Source organism: Galleria mellonella, unplaced genomic scaffold, assembly GCF_026898425.1.
Source record: "Galleria mellonella isolate WM207_F2 unplaced genomic scaffold, CSIRO_AGI_GalMel_v1 utg63, whole genome shotgun sequence".
NCBI classification, from domain to species: domain Eukaryota; kingdom Metazoa; phylum Arthropoda; class Insecta; order Lepidoptera; family Pyralidae; genus Galleria; species Galleria mellonella.
In genome coordinates, this window is record NW_026442130.1 from 5,888,823 (window position 1) to 5,912,734 (window position 23,912).

At 30.2% G+C, this 23,912-nt stretch overlaps 3 protein-coding genes across 5 annotated transcripts; 2 read left to right on the forward strand and 1 right to left on the reverse strand.

Annotated features, from left to right (window-relative positions):
• The first annotated feature begins 322 nt into the window (after nt 1–322).
• LOC113521801 (cyclin-dependent-like kinase 5) lies at nt 323–2,197 on the forward strand. Its single transcript, XM_026907455.3, has 2 exons — nt 323–1,092; nt 1,294–2,197. Exons 1-2 carry the CDS (start codon nt 435–437, stop codon nt 1,530–1,532), a joined length of 897 nt encoding a protein of 298 aa, XP_026763256.1. The 5' UTR covers nt 323–434; the 3' UTR covers nt 1,533–2,197.
• Nucleotides 2,198–2,526: 329 nt separating this feature from the next.
• LOC113521802 (DNA replication complex GINS protein PSF3) lies at nt 2,527–4,338 on the reverse strand. The gene is made up of 3 exons (XM_026907457.3): nt 3,861–4,338; nt 3,173–3,441; nt 2,527–2,920 (listed from the first exon to the last, which is right to left on the reverse strand). The coding sequence occupies exons 1-3, from the start codon at nt 3,949–3,951 to the stop codon at nt 2,696–2,698; spliced, it is 585 nt and encodes a 194-aa protein (XP_026763258.1). The 5' UTR covers nt 3,952–4,338; the 3' UTR covers nt 2,527–2,695.
• A 1,201-nt stretch (nt 4,339–5,539) lies between these two features.
• LOC113521657 (biorientation of chromosomes in cell division protein 1-like 1) lies at nt 5,540–23,193 on the forward strand. Of its 3 annotated transcripts, none has more exons than XM_026907264.3 (18): nt 5,540–5,769; nt 6,120–6,231; nt 7,232–7,347; nt 7,959–8,029; nt 8,334–9,728; nt 10,147–10,216; nt 10,635–10,745; nt 11,628–11,758; nt 12,002–12,077; nt 12,517–12,588; nt 13,124–13,173; nt 13,256–13,344; nt 13,780–14,017; nt 15,018–15,126; nt 15,362–15,558; nt 16,470–16,653; nt 19,383–20,965; nt 22,079–23,193. In XM_026907264.3, exons 1-18 carry the CDS (start codon nt 5,762–5,764, stop codon nt 22,462–22,464), a joined length of 4,998 nt encoding a protein of 1,665 aa, XP_026763065.1. In that variant the 5' UTR covers nt 5,540–5,761; the 3' UTR covers nt 22,465–23,193. The 3 variants fall into 3 exon arrangements, with proteins under 3 accessions (XP_026763065.1, XP_026763066.1, XP_026763063.1); XM_026907265.3 differs by having other exon boundaries at nt 10,638–10,745; nt 16,467–16,653; XM_026907262.3 differs by having other exon boundaries at nt 16,467–16,653; nt 22,079–23,192.
• The last annotated feature ends 719 nt before the right edge of the window (nt 23,194–23,912 follow it).

Sequence of the window (23,912 nt, forward strand, 5' to 3'; positions counted from 1 at the left end):
TTATTTCTTGTTAATTTAGAAGTATATATTTGATTTCCTCTTTTCTTTTTATCAATAATATTAAGTTGTAAATTCTCTCAGTTTATGTACTTTACTTACATATATTGTATATATATTTCTAAGGTTAATTATATTGTTATTTCTTTCCAGCTATCTGTCCTTTTCTTTATATTTTCCATTACTCAACTTTTCTGATCCTTATCCTAAATTCCGTCGTCTAAAAGTCGCTTTATTAAAATGCACTTTCCCAAACTTTGTTTTTGGTGGATGCATTTGTGCCGTGACATATGAAAAGAAAAAAAAGTAAAGACGTGAACGTGACCGTTACTATTCTTCATTCAATTTCATTCATTCATAACTTAGAAAAATACTTAAATTTTCCTAACATAAACAATCGATATTACATTATTTGTTACTGTAAAATAAAGTAAATTATGCAGAAATATGAAAAACTTGAAAAAATCGGCGAAGGCACATACGGAACTGTTTTCAAGGCAAAAAATAAAGAAACTCATGAAATTGTGGCTCTGAAACGTGTTAGGTTAGACGACGACGATGAAGGCGTACCGTCGTCCGCTTTACGTGAAATATGCCTCTTGAAAGAACTTAAGCACAAGAACATAGTTCGGCTGTATGATGTGCTTCATAGTGAGAAAAAATTAACTCTAGTTTTTGAGCACTGCGATCAAGATTTGAAGAAATATTTTGACAGTCTGAATGGCGAAATAGATTTAGATGTAGTAAAGTCATTTATGTACCAATTGCTGCGAGGTCTCGCATTTTGTCATAGTCATAACGTTTTACATCGAGATCTTAAGCCCCAAAATTTGTTAATTAATAAGAATGGTGAACTTAAACTAGCAGATTTTGGCTTGGCAAGAGCTTTCGGTATCCCAGTGAAATGTTACTCAGCAGAGGTAGTGACACTGTGGTACCGTCCACCAGATGTTCTCTTTGGTGCTAAACTATACACAACTAGTATTGATATGTGGTCTGCAGGTTGTATATTTGCTGAACTGGCAAACTCAGGCCGTCCTTTATTTCCTGGTTCTGATGTTGATGACCAATTAAAGAGAATTTTCAAATTACTTGGTAAGTTCTATTTTAATAATAATAATAATACTTTAGCTACATTTATGTTCCAAAACATTTAAAGAGCACATTTAACATTCAGTTATATGTTATTTTTATTAAGTGACAGATGTGACAGGTATTAAGTAGCAATTTTTATTATCAAGAATACAATTAGATGTAGAGATGTATACTTAGTTTAATATAAACTAATTTAAATAGGTACACCCAATGAAGATACATGGCCAGGTGTAACACAATTGCCAGACTACAAACCACTGCCTGTATACCAGCCAAGTCTTGGCTTGGCACAAGTGGTCCCACGGCTACCAGCTAGAGGACGAGATCTTCTTGCACGTCTCCTTACTTGTAACCCAGCCTTAAGGATGCCAGCTGATGATGCCATGGCACATGCCTACTTCCACGACTTGAATCCATCAGTAAAAAATGACAGATGTTAACAATCAATACACCCATACAAATGTACCTCAGAACTATTATTTTGTGATAAAAACAACATTGAGGTGCAAGAGTGTTGTGATGAAGAGACTTAAACCTAATATATAAATCATAAGTAATGTGCAATAGATATAAGGTGATCAATGTCATATTTATTTATTATTAACTTATTCATGACTTAATTTAATATTTTGCAAATATTCAACTAGATCAGTCAGTCTTAATTTTTTACTCTGAGCATTGTAGCATGGTATAAATGATAGCTGACATTATAACAATTTTTGCATTTTTGGAGTCGAAGTTAATTCCTATCTCACAAATGTTGAATTTGTATTATTAATAATTTTTATCTATGATTTTAGTAAATTGTCATCTGTACAATACTATAAAGCACAGAGTATAGGAGTAATTGTAAGCTTAAGTATACTGAATATGAACAATTTCAGTTTACTAATAGTAAATATTTAATGACATTTGCTCATTACTGATCTCATAAAGTTAAATATTCATAACTTCCTTAACAATTAAACAATGTATATTTTCATGTAAGTATACTATGTTATTATGTGTAAGATTAAGTATTAAGTAAGAATTATCATAATAATAAAGATAAGTTTTGTAGTAAGTGCAATGAATATGACTAATTTTAATTATCAGTTTTGTGTACCAGAAACTTCATTAAATAGTTCATTAATATCTGATACTATTGATAATTTAACTTGTCTGCTTTGTAATCTTGTTTTTTGTATAATGAAGGAAAATATTCAAACTGTCCAATACAATACTAAAGCATTTTATTTTAAATAATTACTAGGCCATAACCATACATATAGACAAAGAATATCAACATTTTATAACAATATCAATTAGTTTGTCTCCCTAACAATAAAAATAAATAACTAATTTTTTGAAGATTAGATGAATTTACAAATTATTTGAAAGATCTCTGGTAACCAAAGATTCAACAAGATATTCTATATATATAAAACAATCTAATAACTGATTACAAATTGAATTTAATAAATTGTTACATTCAATAACTTAACAATGTTACATTAGCAGTAATCTAAATATTTAAAAGTCTATAATATATAGGTATATAGAACTATTATGTAGAACTCTTGGATGCAACACTACACTAGCTTACTACACATTAATATAAACTTTATAACATTTCCATTTCTGCTCTTTTACGTTTCCGATGGTTTGCTACCATACAGGCTGTTGTGAGGGGGGAATCGCCTCTTTGGAGCCAGGCTGATAAAGCATGTTCAGTAGCAGCAGCTGCTGCAGCCCTTTCACGCTCACTTACTGATAATGGTTGCATTGTACCAATAGAGTCATTTGAGACACTAGCTGCCAGCAACATTCTAAATCTTTGTTTAAATGTCTGTAATCAAATATTTAGACAAGCTTATGATAAATTTTGATAAAATTTATTACAATTGGAAAATAATTATATAAATTAGTTATATATATATCAATCCTTTTTATATTATTTTCTTATTTAAGTTTCATATAATTACGTTACAAAACAGCTCAGTGCTATTTAGTTTTCAATACATAAGTATTTTTTTATCATCATCATCTCATTATTAATCATAATTAATTTTTAAAATTCAATACATAAGTCCATACTTACATTAACAAGTGTTGTAGCAACCTCTCCCTTAATATCATATTTGGCAATATAACAACCTAGTTCATAAAAGTATTGGGCAAATTTGTGTAAATCAATTGTGCAAGCATCAGCATTAAGTATTTCCCTATAAGCATCCTTATATATTTTTGGTAAGTCAACACTGACTAATGGAGGTCTTCTAGAGTACAGAGTTTCTCCCAACCACAATGGAATTTCAACATTTGATCCAACCTTCAAATCGTCTTCTGTTGCTGAAGGATCTAGGAATCCTAAAATAGAATCACTCATATGACAGGATTTTGCAAAGATTAAGTATAGTTCTATCTTCATAACAAATTCCTTGCATAAATATAAACTATGTGGAATAATTATTAAAAAATAACTTTCTGCTACTTCATATGTATAGATATCAGAGGTAGAAAAATTAATTAAAAAGACCACTTTTAGATGGTGTATCAAGATGGACCACACCATTTTTTAAGTTAGACCATCAGTAATTTTTTCGTGATGTCGAAACAAACAAAGGGATAGAAAGGCAAAATGACTAATAAGTATTGTATTGGCATTTATTTGTATTATTAAGACGCCTCATATTATTTTTTCATAAATATCTACCATTATTAAATCTTCTAATTACATGAATAGTCTAGTTACATTATTAATCATAAAGAACATGTTTTGAACTTACCCATTTTAGGCAAATCTTGTAAAATTTTGCAAGGTATTTTTTCGTTCGATACTAATATATCTGATATGTTTAAATAGTTAGAATTGGTCATTATTAAATATTCCTTGATAGCTGAAATAACGAAATATAACCCTTATAACCATTAAATACTGAATAATATGAATTTGAAATATGTATAGCTAAGTTCAAGATAAAAACAATTATAAAATATCCAATCCAAACTAAAATATTGGAATTTTTAACTCCTATAGCACTTCCCAACAATAATGAATAAAGAAAAGGCGCGAAATAAAAGAAAACAAAACATTAATGACATCTGATTCGACTGCAATAGCAGTCACATAGTTAGTCTATTGAGTTTACATAACTACATAGATTAAGGATAGGACCAGAGCCAAAATTATTATATATGTAGTTTGTGATATTCATAAAATTGGAACTATACAAAACTACTAAATCAAAATATTAGCTTAATTTCAATGAAATAGCGTCTCACAATCGTACAGTCGTACTTATTATATCAGTATACCATAGATCACGTATTTGGTGTACAAATGTACTTTTTTATTTTGGCAAGAGACTAGTGTTGCCATAATCTATGTATGCAAATCCCCAATCATCATCAGTAGTACTTATGTAAAAAAAAAATATAAAAAATTTATGCAACCATCTAGAGTCATCTTCTGGAAAATAATAGATTATGTCATGAAATTAAATGATGTAAAATAATTTTAAAATATACTTATCTATTGTATTGCTGTCACTTATGGGTGGGAGCACCTACCAGCTTGAACCCTTCGACTCGTTGCAACGACGAGCTATGAGAATTGTCGATGATACCAAGCTCATAAGCAGTATCGAACCTTTAAGTCTTAGGAGATATTTTGCCTCACTCTGCGTGTTCTACCGCTTGTACAACGGATTGTGTTCAGAGAAATTGTTCAATGTGATGCTCACAGCCATTTTCTACCATCGTACGGCTCGTCATCGACAGGGAGTTTATCCCCATGTCCTACAGCCTCAATAGTCACGTACTGCGCGGTTTCAGAGATGTTTCCTCCCATGAACACTCAAGTTATGGAATGAGCTCCCTGCCGAGGTTTTCCCAAAAGCCTACAGCATGGGGTTCTTCAAAAGGGGGGTAAAGAGGTTTCTTCAGGATCGGCAACGCACGCGTATTGCAGATTGAATTATTTCTCTGCGATACCTCTGGTATTGCAGATGTTCATAGGCTACGGTAACCGCTTACCTTTAGGTGGGCCGTATAATTATTTGCTACCTTACTGGAATACTTATCTTTATAATGTTATATATATAAATAAATAATAAAAAAAATCTGAATGTCGGCCTTGTTATGATATTAACAATAAAATTTCATTATTATGTCAAATTTTATACTAATCGGCTCAAATGTAAAATTGTATCAAACAATGTTATTACCATAATTTTTATCTATGCCAAAAAGAACAAGTAGTTCTTTAAGTTGTATTATATCAAAATTTTGTTTATGTTTTTGAACAGTCACGGTAATTTATCCAAACACAAATTAATTTTATTTGTAAAATTTCTTTATGAAAATTATTAAAAATTTAAGAAAAGTTTTATTTTCGACACCATATTTGCAAATTATCTATTTTAAATAATGTTGCATAGATAAAGTTGCATAGACATCATGTAAACTTTTTTATTCAAAGTACTACTGTTTTTTTAAACATTATCATTTCTTTCAAGGAATATGTAAAATTATTAAATACGAATTAATTTTTTACCTCCATCATTCTGTTATCGATTTTATAAGTATTAAATTATTATTTGCAGTTGTGATTGTTAAATATAACCTTCATATTGTTATTTCACAATTTTCCATCACTAAAACCTGCCGATTACCGGCTCCCTCCAAAATGTCAGGGTATGTTTGTAAATATTTTTATTTACGCTTTTAAATATTATTGCTTGTCGTAACATTTTAATTGAAAAGTTTAATTCTTATAAATAAGCACTATTGTTTAAGGAATTTATTATAGTTTCTAGATTATACCTACCCACATGTTAGCCTAGTTCATTACCTGAACCTAAAACTTGTAACAAAAAGCCAATATTCAATATAAATTAAGTATTATATTTAATCTCAAATGAAATAATCATAAAAAGAGTAGCTAATGTTTATAAACATTAAAAAAAATATTTTTTATGAGTTTCAAGTTTCTTTCCCTCTTTTAGATTATTGTTTACTAAAAACAAAAACTGTTAATCTTATAGGAGATCCTACACAATGAAAGAAATGAGGAGCATTGTGGAGTATTTAGTTACTCACCGAGCATATGGTGAGGTTAGAGGAAAAAAAATGTGGATGGACTTTGCAAGTACTTCTGTAAGAATTTTTCTTGTTTAATGTTCCTGCAAAATAGTTACATTTATCATGTACCATTATAAATTTGATTTTTAAAAGTAGCTACTTCAATAATTCATTCTATAATTATTGATTAAATATGGCAAAAATTAAAGTGTCTAAAGGTATTTGTATATCTGTGATAAATGTAATGAGAAAGTCACATAATGGACCATTTGTTATGCCTTATAATAATAATTAGCCGCGAACTGTCTACTGCTGAACATAACCTTCCCCAGGAGAGTTTTTCCCAATAACTCACATGCTAGGCAGGCAGGATTGGCGACTGTGAGTAGACTTAATGTTATGTTGCCCATTCATTCATTCATTAATGGCCGACATTAAGTTTCCTTAGTCACTTCTTACGACACCCATGGGTATGGAAAGAGAAGCTCAATCTGTGCTGGGACCACATAGCATTAGAACACTTATTTTTTAATAATTGCATCCTATCTATATAAATGAGGATAAAGTGGTTAGCTGCTTAGGAATGATATTTTTTAATGGGTGAATATGGAATGGTAACCCCTGCATTATTGTTATAAGCTAGTGAGGTGCTAGTGAGTTATGATTGGTAAACTGAAAGCAGGTCAGTTGGCCCATCATGATGAATTCCATAAGAATTAATCACAATAGTTTCTACACATAGAGGTCGACCAGCTACAGTATATTGCTAGTAATAGTTAGACCCTATAATTAACAATCCTTTTCTCAATTAAAGAAATGTTAAAAAATGCTTCATGTTGCCAAACTTAAAAGTTTTTGAACAAATTTGAAAGCTACACCTTCTTATAGGAACACAACTATAAAATTTATATTCTATTTCATATTTTTAAATGAAATATTTACTACATCCTACTTTTATTATACACTGACATTCTTGAGACTCAGTTCCAAGTTACCTAATCTACTTAATTAGATGAAAACAAATTTAGCAGCATATTAATAAACCTGACATTTATTTTACTTCTTGTTATGTTAGCAAACAACTAGGACATGGCAAAGTTTGAAGGAGACATTTTTGAAGAGAATTCTACCGGACATACACAATCCATATTATAAACTAACCAAGGAACAAATACAGAGCTTTAGGCAAGGGTTAGTATGCGTAATTTTTATTTCTTAACTATAGACTCTATAGACCCTATAGTCTTGACATTGTGGTTGATTCTGAGGCACCATTTCTATAAACCTATCTCTTAACTTAATATTTTAATTTAATTTAAACTAATTTTATTATAATGTCCATTGAAATTTTGTTATATAAAAAATAAAGATTTCAGTATGATATAAAATTCAAATGACGCCTCAGAATCAGTTATTAATGTAATATTATTTTTCTACTTATAATAATAAAATGATTTTATCACCAGTATTTCATTTATCTCTATTTTAATCCAATTAAAGGTTATGGGATATTATTATTTTTTGTTACTATTATAACATTTGACATTAAAAATATATAACAGCTAATATAATACTAATAATTGTAACTAATAAATTATAAATACTTATATTACTTTTTAATATAAGTTTATATACATGCACAATGCAAATTTTATGAATTTTGAATGCTCTTTCTGGCAATGCCATACCCTAAAGAAGATTTCTGGATGAAGTAGAAACAATTGCCGGAAACAGCAAACACAGTACATTCATAAAAATCCTGTTGTACATATGTATATAATCACCTGCGTTTCTAATCTCAGGTATGATATTGAAAAAAGAGAAAAAAGCAAGCTTGAAGTATGCCCTGTTGATGAAGTGTCAACATCGAAAGGTAAAAATCATAATTATACACGTCACATTTTCGAAAGACCAACTATATTCTGCTGTTTTGCCTGTAATTGTATCATGATGTTGAGTAGCTTAAACTTTTCTCAAGAAAGGATTTCTCATAGTCCCAAAAATTAGAACATTGAAACAAACAGACTCTTCAATTTGATTTTATAGTATAAATGACCTCACATAATACACATAGTAGATAATCACCTATCACATGATTGCATTATATTTGTACTATCTATTTACTATTATAAATTAACAAAATAAGAACTTCATAATCTATTTTATATTACTTCCAGTTGAAAGTTCGAATAAAGCCCAGCCCAGTACAAGTAATGACAATGATGGAGAAAAAGCATCAGGTGAGGAACCTCTACCTTCCAAAATACCACAACATAACCGAGCTTCTACTGAAACTATTGTACTTGATCCTGAGGAAGTACAGAAGGAGTTGGAGTCACCAAGGCCTGATAAAAGGAGAGAGTCACTTGATGAAAATGTATTTAATAAAACACTAAGGGATTTTATAACTTATGCAGAACCACTGACTCCAATTTTACATGAAGTCTTACATGATTTTGCTACTGATGAATCGGATGAATCAAGCAGTGAGCCAGTTTTAAAGATAGATGAAAATGTAATATCTGAAAATGAGAAAGAATTATCGAAAAACCAATCGGAAAATAAATCTAAACATAATTGTGTTGATAATAATATTGTAGAATCTAATATTGATAAAGAATCCGAAACTGTCTCTTCATCTATTGTTGTTGTTAATGATGCAGAAAATGCTGTTGACAGTACCCAAAATAAAGAAGCTGATCAAAACAATCATGCAGAAAATAATTTAACTTCAGAAGGAAGTATTAAGAAAAATGATGAGACCACTAAAGAAAAAACAAACACACAAAATAGCTCTGGTAGCACGAATGATACAGCTTTGCCAGGGAATCAAGAACAATTTGCATGTATAAATCTTCAGAAAGTAAATTTAGTCAATGAAGAGCCAAATAAAACTATCGGTAATAATAAACTGAAATTATCTAGAAAGAGAGCAAATTCACACGATATTTTAACTAATACTGAAATAAAAAAAATGTCGAAAGAAAACAATAAACATAAATCAATATCTGAAGCTGGTTCTGGTACAGAAGATAAACAAAATTACTTTAAACACCCTTCAACTTTAACAAGCAAAGATAGAAGAGAACCCAAGAAACAGTCTAATGATGAATGTATAACAGATAAAAGCAAAGAAGACACAAATAACACAGTCCAAAGGAGATCACCAGACAGTAGAAGTGATGAAATGCCTTCTTCTCAATTAAATCCTTGCCTAAAAAGTGTAAGTCTATTTGCTGAGCAGTTTAACACAAATAAATATTCTGACTCCGAATCTGGTGAAGAAATGAAAAATACAAATGTTAAAAAAGACTATAAAAATGAAACTAAAGATGCACAAAGCTCCGTTGATCCTCCAAGAGAAAATAACCAAGATAAAGGAAATAATGTTAATAAAAATCAACACACTGTAAATATTGACAAGGTAGTAATTTTAAATTCACAATCTGAATCTGACTCCGAAAGTAAAGATATACGACCAGAAAGAAACCAAAACAAACGAAAAGACATACAATTTATTAATAAAATACAGAGAGAAAAAGCTATAGCTAGTATATTTGGATTTTCTAGTGGTAAGTCAGTGGTCTTTGTCCTGATATTTACAATCGGGGATTACGATGCTTTTAATTAATTGATGCATAATTCGCTAATTAATCTACGCCATTGTCATTATCAAATGTGTTTCACATTTGTGTTAAATCTGCATGAGCTATGAATATGAACAAATATTATTTCTAACTTAACTACATGAATCAATTGTGGGCTGCTATGGATACTTGTTCATTACTGAATAACATAAGTGTTGAAATTTTATATTTATTCCTTATTTTTATTTTTAATTATTCTTATCAGAATTGAAAACAGTTTTTATATATGTTGAGACAATACACATTCGGTGTACAGTTTGGATATAAAATATTCAACCTTCTCTGTGAATTATTTTCTATTTTATTAGTGATTTCTAAATAATAATATGTTATATATTTTTAGGTGGAATTGTTAGAAAACGCAAGAGGAATCTAAGTTGTCAAAAGCCATCCACATCACATCGTTTTGCCCCGTAAGATCCTAACCTTCATAATGTTTAAAAAGTAATTTAAAGACTAGCTTAATAAAACCTAAGTCAGAATCTATTTTTTTGATATAACTATAATATAAAGTCGACAGAATTATTATTGTTATAAAATTATATTACTTTTATTATTAGCGACCCGCTCTGGATTCGCACAACTACAATGTAGATACTAATGTACGACCGCAACATATATATATATATATATATATATATATATATATATATATATATATATTGTACTTGCTATTTTCCCAACTTTATAATTTATATACAATATGATAAATTTTTAAATAAAACTAGATTTGTAATTTTATAAATTATGAAAATATTATCTATATCTCTATTATAGTAGGATAACAGAAGAGGACAATACAGATAGATAATATATATTTTATTGTTTCAGAAGTTATCTAAATAATATAAGTGTAGAATCAAGCGAATGGACATCAGAGAGTGACAGTGAATACATATCGCCTCCTCGTAGTCGCAAGTACAGACAAACTAGAAAATATTTGTAAGTATCTGTAATAATTGCTTTGTATTTTTAATAATATGAAATTAAAAAAATTAAAAAAATACTTGTACTCTATCATAAAAAAAAAGTGTTATAATAAATACCTGATCGGTATCGCTGATTAAGACATTTTCAAAAATTATTTACAATAGTTTTTTCCTGGCAATGAATTTAGTTACAAGTTTACTGTTAATTCATTGTTCTACAGAACCTTTTAAATAATATCAACCTCACTGAACAAATCTGAAGGCCATTTTTTATTTGTAATACTAAAACTTCAGTTTAATATCATTAAAAGATAAATACCTATTCTAAAAATCAGTAACAGTTAAATTTATTCATGCAGAACTATTTTAAATTTAGTTCTTGATAATCCGTAATATAATATTATTATTTTAATTAGATGAATAGTAGATATTTAATTGAATTAAAATAAATTCTGCTACTACATACTTTTGATCAGTTTTTAACATTAAGATCAAATGAAAGTATTAATTGGGAGTAAATTATCACGCCTAAATAATAAATGTGAATCATATTAAATAGATAAGTTGTTTAAAAATAGATAATTTTTTTAAATTAATTTATGGTAATAATAAAACCTCTTTATGAAACATTTAAATATAGGTGATAATAATAGTAGGTAATAATAAGAAGGCTTTTCTCAAGTCTATACAATAGTTTCAATTTGTATTAATTACGTTGTGGTTAGTACTAAAAATTTTAATATCTATGTTAGTTTATTTGTTAGGTAGTATTTTGGATATGAGTCCCATATTGCATGTAGACCTCCGTTTCGCTCTATTTTCCTTTTATTTTTACTTTATTAAATTTTTACCTTTTTTAATTTATTAATTATACATATTTAAATGTTGCCGACAGAAAACCAAAATCAGCCCGTATATTATCCTTGCAAGAGGAAGGCGGCTTGTTCGTTATGCATGGAAAGAGAATCTATCCACTTGTAAAAGACGGAAATATTATCAAAAATTACCTAACCTATGAATCTGATAGTATGTATACTATTTTTAATTTTTCTGGAATATTTTAGAGTATGTATTGACTTTTCATTTGATAAACATAATTAATTTTTATTATACTAGAAATTAGGATTTGCTGACCTTTTTTAGAAAAAAAATATTGTGGAAGAGAAAAATAAGTATGATCAAAATAAATAATCTATAAAGTTTGGAAATAACATGTAAATAAATATGTAATGATGGAATAAATGATGTAATAAAATTATATTTTTATAGGTGATAAAGAAGACGACCCTAGCTACTGGAAGAAAAAATATGAAGAGGAAAGAAAAAAAACTGAAGAATTAAAAGTGTATGTTTAATAAGTTCAAAATAGTTTTCCTGATTGAATACATAGTAAAACGGGAAAGGGCATGGTAGTGTGTGTAAAATTGTCAACTACTTTAGAAGCACGTTTAATTAAATGCATGCGACACTAATCAATACAATATTTTGAAAATTCAGCAATAAAACTACTGTTTGTGCAGCTATTTAATTCTCTGTAGAAAACTGATCTAAATCATAATGGTATAAAGAATGAAATCAATAGTTCCTATAAGAAAAAGTAAAAATTGCCATTATTTCATAATAATTGCCTGATTTAAATTTTAGGCTACAATGACCGTTTACCATCAGATGGGCTGTATAATTGTTTGCCACCTTCACTATTCAATTCAAATTAAAGTAATAAGGTTCCGTAGTTTCGCTACCATAAACGGTCTTTTTCACAATAGAACTTTTTCAAATTACAGATTACTGGATGTGGCTAACGAATCGGAGAAGTCAAGAGAAGTTTCTCCTATACTTCCCGTACACTCACTACGGTGTGTTTATTTTTACATATATCCCTGTTAGCGATTTTATTTACTGCGATTTTTTCTTCTAATTTCATTTTTTTTTTTTGTTTATAATGAGTCATCTTTTAGAGAGAACAATAAAGAATATCTGTTTATAAATATATATATAGCTTTATAAAAATATATATATATATATACAGCTGTAGTTTCTGGTAAATTAGTCAAACGAATCTCTGAACCTGACAGCTAGAATATCGTATGTTTCTTTTTAATTATGTAAGAATTACCTTAAAAATATAGATAGTATATAGATTATTATTATTATTAGAATACAATCTATATTTAGAATGCGTTTCGATTGTGACAACGAAATAATACGAAGAGTATTCAAGTCAATAATTTAATTAGCTAAGTATAAATTGGTTGCGATTCTCACCAAATGGAGGTAGTTTTATATATTTTATTGCTAATAAGGCCATTTTGACGATCCACACCAAATCCTCGCAACGGTATAATAAATTCTAATTTTCTTTACACTATATATTTGTTTTTATTTTTTCAGACCATTATCAAGTTCACACAATTGTCCATCGCCAAGGAAAGCCAATGAAAGTATGTATAGCTTATTTATCGGTATCTGTATTATATATGATGTATTACTTTTAATAATTTATAAAAACATTATTATTAACAGATAAGGAACAACTTCCTGTAAAAGTAGAGAAAAAAGAAAAGAACGCAGAAGAGAAGACAGTAAAAATTAAATTTACAAAAAATAATGAGGTAAGATAATCATTGAACATTGAAGTTTTCAGTTGAATATTTAATTTTCTTTACTAAAATACATGTTTTCAATGTACAACATGTTAATAAATACTATTCAGTTGACCAGGAAAAGATACTGGTACTTGGTTCTCTCACCTATTGCATAAAGTTCAAACGTGAATACATAGAATAGGTAAATTGACATAATAAATTTATTATATTTCGCACAATCACATCAATAGCCTGGTCATTAAACTAAAGTACCCTGTGTTATAAGAAACCAGTACAGACAAACATTTGGGGACACATTCAGAAGACTCTGATCCGAGGGTATTCAGAAAAGTTTGTTTCAGAAATTGGCTCGACCAGAAATCAAACTTGGGACTTTACTCAAAGCAATGTGCCACGGAGTTTGTCAAATTTGATCTATGACTTAGTGACATTAATTTTCAGGAGTTACAATTAGAAGGCCACTGGTCAAACATTCACCCAGTTCTTGCTGAAGTGGTGCAAATTTTTAACAAAGAAGAAAAGGATGCTGTCAAAGATATTCCCGTAGCCTCTAATGGTCACGTGATTGGGCGATGTAATGGTGACGTGAATCATGTTGCAACTATACCAATTATTATTACACCTGATACCACTGCGCCTATTGCCACTGCGGCTGTTACAGCTGCACCAGTTGATGAAGGTAAGAAAATAGCAATACTTACAGAATACTCACATAACTTAGCCTTTGATAATGGCGAAACAATACAAAGAGATCACCGCGTCTGTAAATGGTCACACATATTGTGCAACGGATTGTGCTTAGAGAAATTGTTCAATATGATGACCACGGCCACTTTCGACCATCGTACAACTCGTCATCGACAAGGAGTTCACCCTCATACCCTAGATCGTAGATGGTTGCGTATAATGCAGTTTCAGAGATGTTTTCTCCCACGAACACTCATGGAATGAGCTCCTTGTCGAGGTTTTTTCCGAGAGACTACAGCATGTGGTTCTTCGAAAGGGGGGTAAAGAAGTTTCTTCAGGGGCGGCAACTCGCGCGTAATACCCCTGGTATTGCAGGCGTTCATATGCTACGGTAACCGCTTACAATCAGGTGGGCCGTTTGCTTGTTTGTCATCTCAGTGGTATAAAAATAAAACACATTGAAGTAAAAAGTTGGAGGGGCATGCTATGTTAACGTAGACTATTTGGAAATCTGTTGTCACTGCAACTATTGATAATAGTAAGCGCAGTATAATAGCAATATTTGCAGAATGGCCTTGGGGCCACTATCGATACATGGTAGAACCGTGCAACGGCAATTTGTATTCTATTACAACTGAACCTATTATTTATTAATATTTATTGCCAATGCTCCTGTTATAAGTAGTTAAGCTATTAACAGTATTGTTAATACTGTTAATAGCTTAACTATACTATGCTTAGTGTATTCTGCTTAACACAGAATACACTAAGCACAGTAAAGTAGCAATATTTGCGGGATCGGCCACATAGTCACTGTTGGTGACGTGTTCGACCATGCAATGGTGACTTGTATCCTGTTTGTCACATCTGCACTTATTATCATTGTATCTATTGTCACTGTGTGTCTTGAGGATGATAGGCATAGTAAAGTAGCAATATTTCTGTAATAGAAATATGGTTATTGTAATTGAAAATAATTTATTTCATTACAGATGTCCGTGACAAAGTGAATAAATTAGAGAGTGAGATTTTCAAAGAAATAGAAGAAAGAGACAAGGAGCAATTAGAAGAATTTAATACTGAAAACAATGTTACTAATAGGTAATGATGCTTATTTTCCTTGTAAAAAGTACTGTAAGTTTCTACAAAAATATAATGTCTCAATTTATTAATTTATTTCAACTAAATATTTCGCTAAAAAGAAAGAAATGAAACTTACCAATTACTAAAATGTATGCTTAAACTCTTAAATAGGATGCTTTGTTAGTCAATCATATAGATTACTTCAATGACATTTTATATTTGAAATAATAAAATATCTATTTCCCATTTTCAGGAAGAGGCCTGGCAGGCCGCCAAAATCATCGATTTCAAATGAAAAACCGTCAACCAGAAACTCTTCGCCACGTCCAAAGAGAACTAAGAAATCCAACAACGAAATAGAAAATAACAATGTAAACTCAGTAGCAACTGTTGAGAATATCTCGACGCCACGGCCAAAACGGAAAGTAAATACGCCCAAGAAAATTATAGGTTAGTTGAATTTTTTAGACGAAACAAGAGTCTAGTCTATATTATGGTAGCAATGTAATAGATAAGATTTATTGATCTCTACAAATTTTACAGAAAAGAAGTAGCCATATGAAAAAGATAACTAATAACTAATACATATCTATTAATATATAACTTGTGAGAGACAGGATCCTAAATAAGATCAAAGACCTGTATCACAGGAATGGAACAGCCTCCATCTCGAGCGTCATGTACATATAATAATACAATGGGCTCAAATCTGACTAGCTATTTTTCTAAACTTGTCTCTTAAATTTTATAATTTCGCGAAATTATAGTTTTATGGACCATCATACACTAAATGTATAATACTATAATATACTTTTGAATTGAATCTATTAGAAATTTAGTTCATATTGGTTTTTAGAAGAAGAATTTCACTGTTATATGAAAATGAAATCAACCCGAATGTTTCTCTATAATGAATACCGTTATGCCACCCGCGTTATATTCTTGCAAAAATTTAAATAAAAAAAGTATCTAATCATTATTTTTTATTATTATTATTAATCTAGTTTAAAGTCTATCTATCAAATTTCGTTAAAATCCATTATCTGTTTGATTGAGCAACAATAATCTTTCAGATTTACAACATTAGCAGGATTAATTTTAACCTATTTTCTATGAATCTATGAAAAATATTATTCTGTAATATAAAAAGACTTGGTTATAGACAATCTGTTTTTTTTTGTATAAACTGGTAGGGTAGAAAATTTTAAATCTTTAATGTAGGTTCTTTTTATTATATATGCATAAACTTAATATTTAATGTAATTCTAGTAGCAATGGATAATAGTTAGTATGTTGTTCCTTTTGTTTAAGCCAATCTTTTATCCCTTCATATGATTATAATATATGTTTTATTTCAGAAGGATCCACCGACATTCCTGCCAATACTGATACTAATATCACAAATAGAAATTCAAGATCCAATCTTGTGAAGACTGATAATGATGTCCCTGATGATGATGAAGTACGGTACATGTTTCCACCAAACAAGCAAACTCAGAGGAAATCTGCCGTGTATATCAACAAAAAACAGAAACCAAGCAGAAGGTAAACATGGATGATATCTACATATATAATTCAATATACATTATTTTTATACTATTATGTAATCAATTAGGTCATATACATCTAGATGGGGAGTCATTGAGTCCTAAATAATATTCGGCCAAGTGTTGCCTGATGCATAATTTATTTTACATTATGTTATTTCTTGTATAATACTTATATGTGTAAATAGATAATATATATGCATTAATGAAAATGGCGGCCACATTCTGTTTTTTTTTTACAAGGAATACGTATTTCAATTTTATACTAAAATATTGCTATATTCTCCTTTCGAGTAAATTGATTCATACATATTTTTTTACCGATTGATTTAGCAGTTATACCGAGACACTATCTAGATGCTATTAATCTATGCAATCATTAAAATAATGACCAAATCTGTAATCTAGTTTTAAATAGAGTAAATTGTCCATATTCTAAAAAATATATACTCCTTATGACTTTTATCATATATTTTATAAGTTAACGTAAGTAATTAATTTAAAATTATCGCGTTATTTACACATATTTATATTCACGATCGGGAACTAACGCGATCCATAGACAAATTGTCTTGCGTCGGCAATAAAAACCAAGTATGTAGATACTATTTACATGTACGTCGCGTTAAGTCCCAATCGTGAATTTAAATATTAACATATATCTATTACTAAATATCATATATCAATAGAACAGTAATGTTAAACGTGACCACAAATCAGGTTTAACAATTCTATTCAATAGGTAATCATCTACTATTGTAGTGGAGCTTAGATGTTATTTTTTTTTTTTAAATTGACATCTAATTATTATTTTTTTTAAGTTTTTTATGAACTTTCTTATGTATATAAATTGTCTGTTACTAATTATCATGTTTGGCTGTTCTCTTTTTATTTAATTTAAAATATATGTAAAGACGAATTATCTAAAATAAAATTTATATTAAGAAACCAGAGCTCCAAAGGTAATCTTTCTTTTTTTGTAATTTAAGTTGTATTTTTAAATTAGCAAAATTGAGAGAATTTTTATTGTGTAAAGAAGTAAACATAACGTGACCCCTATTTTTTATAATAATAATAATAATATTTCTTTATTTACGGATTACTAAGATCCATTTTTGTTAGTAACAATTGACTTAAACTATATTATACTTATTATTTATACTTTCATTAACAAATGGTTTAGAAAGTTGATCTTCATACAAGTAGCTTTTTAAAAAGGTTAGGAGATTTACGTAAAGATAACTTACATTTTTCTAGAAAGATGCTATCCCCCTTCGACGTATCTATCGATGTGTTATCAATAATTATGTTATCGCTGTCACGTGCATAAGATAGAACAAGACGGCGACATCCGGCGTCTTGTTCTTCCTCATGTGAACGCTAACGAAAGCGTTCGTTAAGATCTATAACAAGTAGTATATAATGAGCAGTGTTTTCCAACTTATTATTATGTGTATATATACACATACAAAAGTTTACTTTTTTCCCCAAATCTAGAAACCGAAAGAGATTAATCTGTCAAGTGACTGATAAGTATACATTATGTATAGCAAAGCGTCTATATATGCAAATCCTAGATGGGTTATCGACTAAGTTCAGCATTGCAAAAATTTTTATTATTCGCCGTTCACCCACTCTGAATGCTAAACTTATTAGCTTTTTTTTTTTTATTTTTAAAAGCTAATTTAAATGTTCTAATATTTTTATATATTCTGACATTTATTTTATATCAGAAATATGTTCTTGTTTTATTTTAATTTATTTAAAACAAGAACATATATATCCATTTAAGAGCTGCGCTCTTGTCGGTGGAGCTCTTGCCACTCACTACGACTTTATATATATTTAAATATACCTCGATGATAGATCCTCAAGAAGGAAAACGCTTCTTAGAGTGATTTCACTTTGAATTATATAAGTGTAATCATTAACATACTATATCGTAACTATGTATAACAGCTAAATTATGCAATTTCAAAATGAAAAAGAAATATGTTTGACGAGACATTTTTATTTACATTATGTATATAAATTTTTAAATAACCTGTTGTTAAAAATAACTACAAACATAAATAAAAAATAAAAAAAATATGTACTAAGTATTTTGTTGAAATGGGAGCAGGTGTAACATAAGCAGTTTTACCAATAAAAAAAATACAAATTCTATTGTGTACTTATTTCTTTTAAGTTTATATATTTCATTTTAATCTTATACAGAGTTAATCTGAAAAAATATATATCACACTAAATGTCAATGATAGTAGTCATGTAACTGAACAATTTTATCCAAGGCGCATAATCGAAAATGAAAATAGGTTTTGAACCTTTCATCCAAATCGTGATAAATCGTACGTGAATTGAATAACACGTGATAATTAAATATATCATTACATTATATATATTATATATCATGTAATGATATAATTTTGACTGGAAAAAATTACTATCGACCCCATTAATACTATCACTGACATTTGAGTTGGTATACCTTTTCAAAATAACCCTGTATGTATAGTATAAACGTATAAACATTATGTATATAGAATTTTTGTAATACAATTTTTTTAAGGATATTACGCGCATAATTTTCGGCGAGTGTAAATATATAATTATATTGTAAACCTGCTTCCATTGCTTGTAGCACTAACGTGCTCTTGCACAAATCCCTGCACTGTAGCTTGTTCTCCATGATTGCTAGAAAATTGACTGTAGCTTTTTTCCTCGCAGCTTAACGGACATCCATAAATTATTTGCTTCGCCTAATCAATCACTGAAGTCTATAGATAGCACCCAAGGATATCAAGATTCCGATGTAAGCCCATCCTCAGAACGTATAATCATAAGACGTAAAAGGAAATCGAGTCTGTGTAATGTATTACGCAAAAACAAAATTAGAGTACGATATACTCGAAGGAAATCTTATCCTTATTTTGCTGATGATAATTCCAGTGAATCTAGTAATCAATCAAATTTTATAATACGCAAACGTAACACCTCCTTGAATCCTGAAATATACAAATCGGAGTCTTATCAATTGTTGATGCCGCAACAACGATGTAATTTTAGAGTTTTGGAAAAAATAGAAGAAGACCACACTGTGACGAAAGAATTGACTAAGAACAACACTAGTGAACCTATGGAACGTGTTGAAAATGAAATTGATGGAAAACGTCTCAAAATACAGGCAGATATTGATTCCAACGACTCTGTTCGCGGCAATTCAGAAGCCGTAAACTCGAGTAGTATATCTTTGCCCTTATCACCTGAACTATCAATTGTAGAACAGTTGTCTGTAAGCAGAGAGCTATTAAAAAGCATGCAAAACCAACCTAGTATTAATGAAATGCAAGCTGCTAATGAAAAGGCTAATGTATGTGCAGATTACAATAAGTACTTGATTTCTGAACTAGATGTCAGTATGCCATTAATGGGGCAAACGTGTAACATTCAAAAGAACCCGCCACCAGAACATAATCGGTTCCTAGCAAATGCACCAACTATTTCAGAGTCATTATTGGATCAAATAGATTATGTAAATATTAAAGACGCTCCATCTATATCTGATTCGTTGGACCAAAAACTAAGAGATTTACTATTGGAGAGTGCTAAAAAGATACAAGAGCCACAAACAACTAGAGACGTTTCGAATAAAAATAATGCGGCTACACCAGAAATCGATTTGAAAAAGAAGGCAAAAACTAAGAAACGTTGCTCGACACCGTGTAAACGCAAAAATACGCAGAAATCTAAGCTACCCAAAATAGACCCTGTCGTTGAGGAAGAACGTATGGAATTCTGTTCTTATAACGGTAGAACATCTTGTCCGCCTATTCAGATCGTGACTAGTGAACATACCGAAAATAACGCGAACATAAATGATTCTAACGTACGTAAAGAATCGCTTAGTGATAATAAAATAAGAAAAAGAATAAAAAAGGATGTTCTCAAAGTTAAAATATTGAGACCTAAGATTAAGAACCCAAAAAAAGATAAGGATTTAGGGAGTAAACCGAAAGACTCTAGCAGAGCATCTGTACAAACTGATAGTGGTATAAATGACGCATCACATTTATTTATACAAAGCTTAAATGATAGCATTGATCTTATTCACAATCATTCGGATACCTGTCTGCAAACAAATGAATGCATAGACAGTGTTGAATTGATAGAGGCCAAAGAGTCAATTATAACATTGAATTCAAATTCTGACGATTCATTTGACAAACGTTTATTAGTTACCAGAGACAACAGATCGTTGTCAAGTGAATTATTTTGCAATAATGCTCAAGATGGGACCAATGTAACATGTGGTAAGTAAATTTTAAACTGGCTTTTACATATGACTTCGTTCGCGTGACCGCGATATTTTTACTAACCAGGATAAAAAAATAGCCTAATCCCGTTCCATGTAGTACGTACGGAACTTTATAGTGACTCTGTAAACCATTTAGGTGATATGTGGTAATAAACAAACTCACTTTCACATTTATAATATTGGCATGGATGGATACGGTATTTTGATTTATGCTTGCATTATAGTTTATGTGCTGGCATTAAGGTGATTGATTTTTAAAAACCATCTCAGACTATTTAGTGTTGCTTATAGAGCTCTCAAGAAGTTATTTTTCAATCACATAAGTATTTCTTCAAAAATTTTTAAATAAAACAAATACAATTTAAATAGGCCGTTGAAACACAATTTTGAATAATGTGACGTCAGTAACGTCACATGGAAGTAAACAATCATTGAGTGTCATACATGAGTTTTGTCAGTATTTATTTTTGTTAATTTTTACTGTTTCCCAAAACAGAAAAAGTACGTACTACAAATGGTGTGTTGTGTCATTGTGCACTAATACTACTATGAGAACACCGGAAAACTATTTATGCTAAAAATGCCTTTAATATGCAAAGAAATCTTAATGCTACATAGTGAATGATTTAACTGTTTTCCTTTGCGAAGATCATTTTGATCTTTTTGAAGATCTAAGTACATAAACATACTTTTATATCTGTTTACATAGATATAGATTCATATTATCATTCTGTGTCATATACTCAATGACGGTCTTTAGCCTATCTGATGCCATATAGGAAAATTTTGGTTGACAATGATGAGGAAAAAAATAGTTGCAGTGATGCTGAGGGTATCGTATATACACACAGGGACAGCATCTCTTGTTAGCACAGTTCCGCTGTTTAGTCAAAAGTACCAACGTCTCCAAGTGACTCTTTATTGGTGCGTGGACACCTTTGACGCCCTACATATATCTCAGCGCTCGAAGGCATGGCCAGACCGTGCCACGTCTAACCACACCCTCGGGCAAAACTTAATACTAAAATACCAACAAGAAGATGCCTGTTTTATCGATTGACGATCGTATATACCTCGCACGAATATAATATTATTATTTTTATTACAGCTACCTCACTAAAATCCGCATCGAATAGTGATACAGTATACCAAAGTCCTGTTGGTAGCGAACTGTCCCCAAATAGCCTCATAACAGAAGATTTATCCGACGATTTACCTTGTCTTCCTTTAGAGTCGTCTCTTCCTAACGTTCCCACTAATAAATGGTACCTGTTCAGTGAAGATGAAGTTACAAATTCATACCTTCAGGCACCTAGTGTTGGTGCTAACCTTAACCAAATATTCCCGATAACGTGTGCAGTGCCTGACCTTTCCACTATTACTGAAATGTCTAAAGAAAATGACGACAATAGTAGAAAACCAGCATTCAATAATAATGAAGGTACAAATACAAATTTTAATTCCCAGAGTTTGTCTAATTTGTTTATGAGCTAAAAAATAACTTTATACACCTATCCCCCGATTTACACGGTACTTGTTTTACACGTTTTCGCTTTTACACGGTTTTCCAAATAAGTTTTTTTTTTTGTTTTTATTGCACTCTACTAAATGCTACTGTGTTTGAACACGTGCACTGTGTACACATCTCACGGGGAATCCCGAGCTTATGTGCTGACTTGCTGCACATGCACACTGTGTCTGTATTTCTTCGCATAAAATTAAAGTTTTATCTACGGAAAATTGTATTTGAGTGAAAGTTTCAGTGTCAGAAAGATTTAATTTTTCAGTTTAATGTATTGTAATTAAATAAAAAAAACAGTGTTTCCGTAATATATTACATATTTTAACCTGTCAATGCATTTTATTTTTATTTCTGTGTACACCTAAAAATATTGAAAAAAATCACAACTGTTAAATAGCAAAATTATGCATTTTCTGCAAGCTTTTCGATTTACACGGTTTTGACTTGAAAATTTTTAATTTTCGATTTACACGTTTTTCTCAGGAACGTATCTACCGTGTAAACCGGGGGATAGGTGTATATGAGTACCTGATGACATGTTTATTTATTGTTAGATATATTTTATAATTTTTGTTTCTGTTAATATAATAATTGTTAATTTTTTATCTGTTAATTAATGTTCCATGAGGTCATGCTATAAACTTATCTATAATTATTATGATTTATAAAAGACAATTCACTATAAATAAAATATGATATAATAAAAATTACTGTGTGTAAATTCTATGTTAAGTTTCATTTTTACCTAACTGCCAAAAAAGAAGTTAAATGTTTTTATAGCTAACCATATAAGCTATTTAACGGACTTCTACATAACAATAGACTAAAATAAGCGGCCATAGGGCACTTTTATTATTGGAACTTGCTATAATATATAGAAGACGCGCATCTTGTACCATTTTACTAATACGAAATACCTAATGTCAAATAAAAAATAGTGCTCATAGATTTAGAAATACGTACATGTTTTAAGATAAGTATTAAGTATGAATGTGAAATAAAAATACATGGATGGACTATGTGAAAGATGATATGGCCAGAATGGAAGTGATTACGGAAATGACTGCGAGCAGAGAAGAATGGAAGAGGAAAATATATTAGGCCCATCCTAAATAAGTAATTGGGATAAAGTTACGAAAATTATGATAGAGAGGGAGGGAGACTTTGTACAAAAGTCGATTGCTATATAACTGTTTCGGTTTGAAGGGTGGGATATGGCGTGAATTTACTGGGTACAGAGGAATAACATCTGAGTCCTCAGGAATGGCAACGCATGGGGGGTATCATGGGCGAAACAGTATACTCTGTTATGTCCATGGTACTGCTCATGTCTATAGGTGACGGTTACCACTTTCCATCAGGTGGACCGTCAGCTTGTTTGCCATTTTAAGTTGTATAAAAAAAAAATATATTAACCCTG

Bases quoted from the DNA above. Each gene is read 5' to 3' on its own strand.
- LOC113521801 (XM_026907455.3), top strand. From the start codon at position 435: ATGCAGAAATATGAAAAACTTGAAAAAATCGGCGAAGGCACATACGGA. The intron at 1,093-1,293 runs GTAAGTTCTATT...TAATTTAAATAG, and splicing joins GAGAATTTTCAAATTACTTG to GTACACCCAATGAAGATACA.
- LOC113521802 (XM_026907457.3), bottom strand. From the start codon at position 3,951: ATGACCAATTCTAACTATTTAAACATATCAGATATATTAGTATCGAAC. The intron at 3,442-3,860 runs GTAAGTTCAAAA...ATTCTATTTTAG, and splicing joins ACAAGATTTGCCTAAAATGG to GATTCCTAGATCCTTCAGCA. The intron at 2,921-3,172 runs GTAAGTATGGAC...ATTTGATTACAG, and splicing joins TTGCTACAACACTTGTTAAT to ACATTTAAACAAAGATTTAG.
- LOC113521657 (XM_026907262.3), top strand. The intron at 9,729-10,146 runs GTAAGTCAGTGG...ATATATTTTTAG, and splicing joins TATATTTGGATTTTCTAGTG to GTGGAATTGTTAGAAAACGC. The intron at 15,559-16,466 runs GTTAGTTGAATT...GTTTTATTTCAG, and splicing joins TACGCCCAAGAAAATTATAG to AAGGATCCACCGACATTCCT.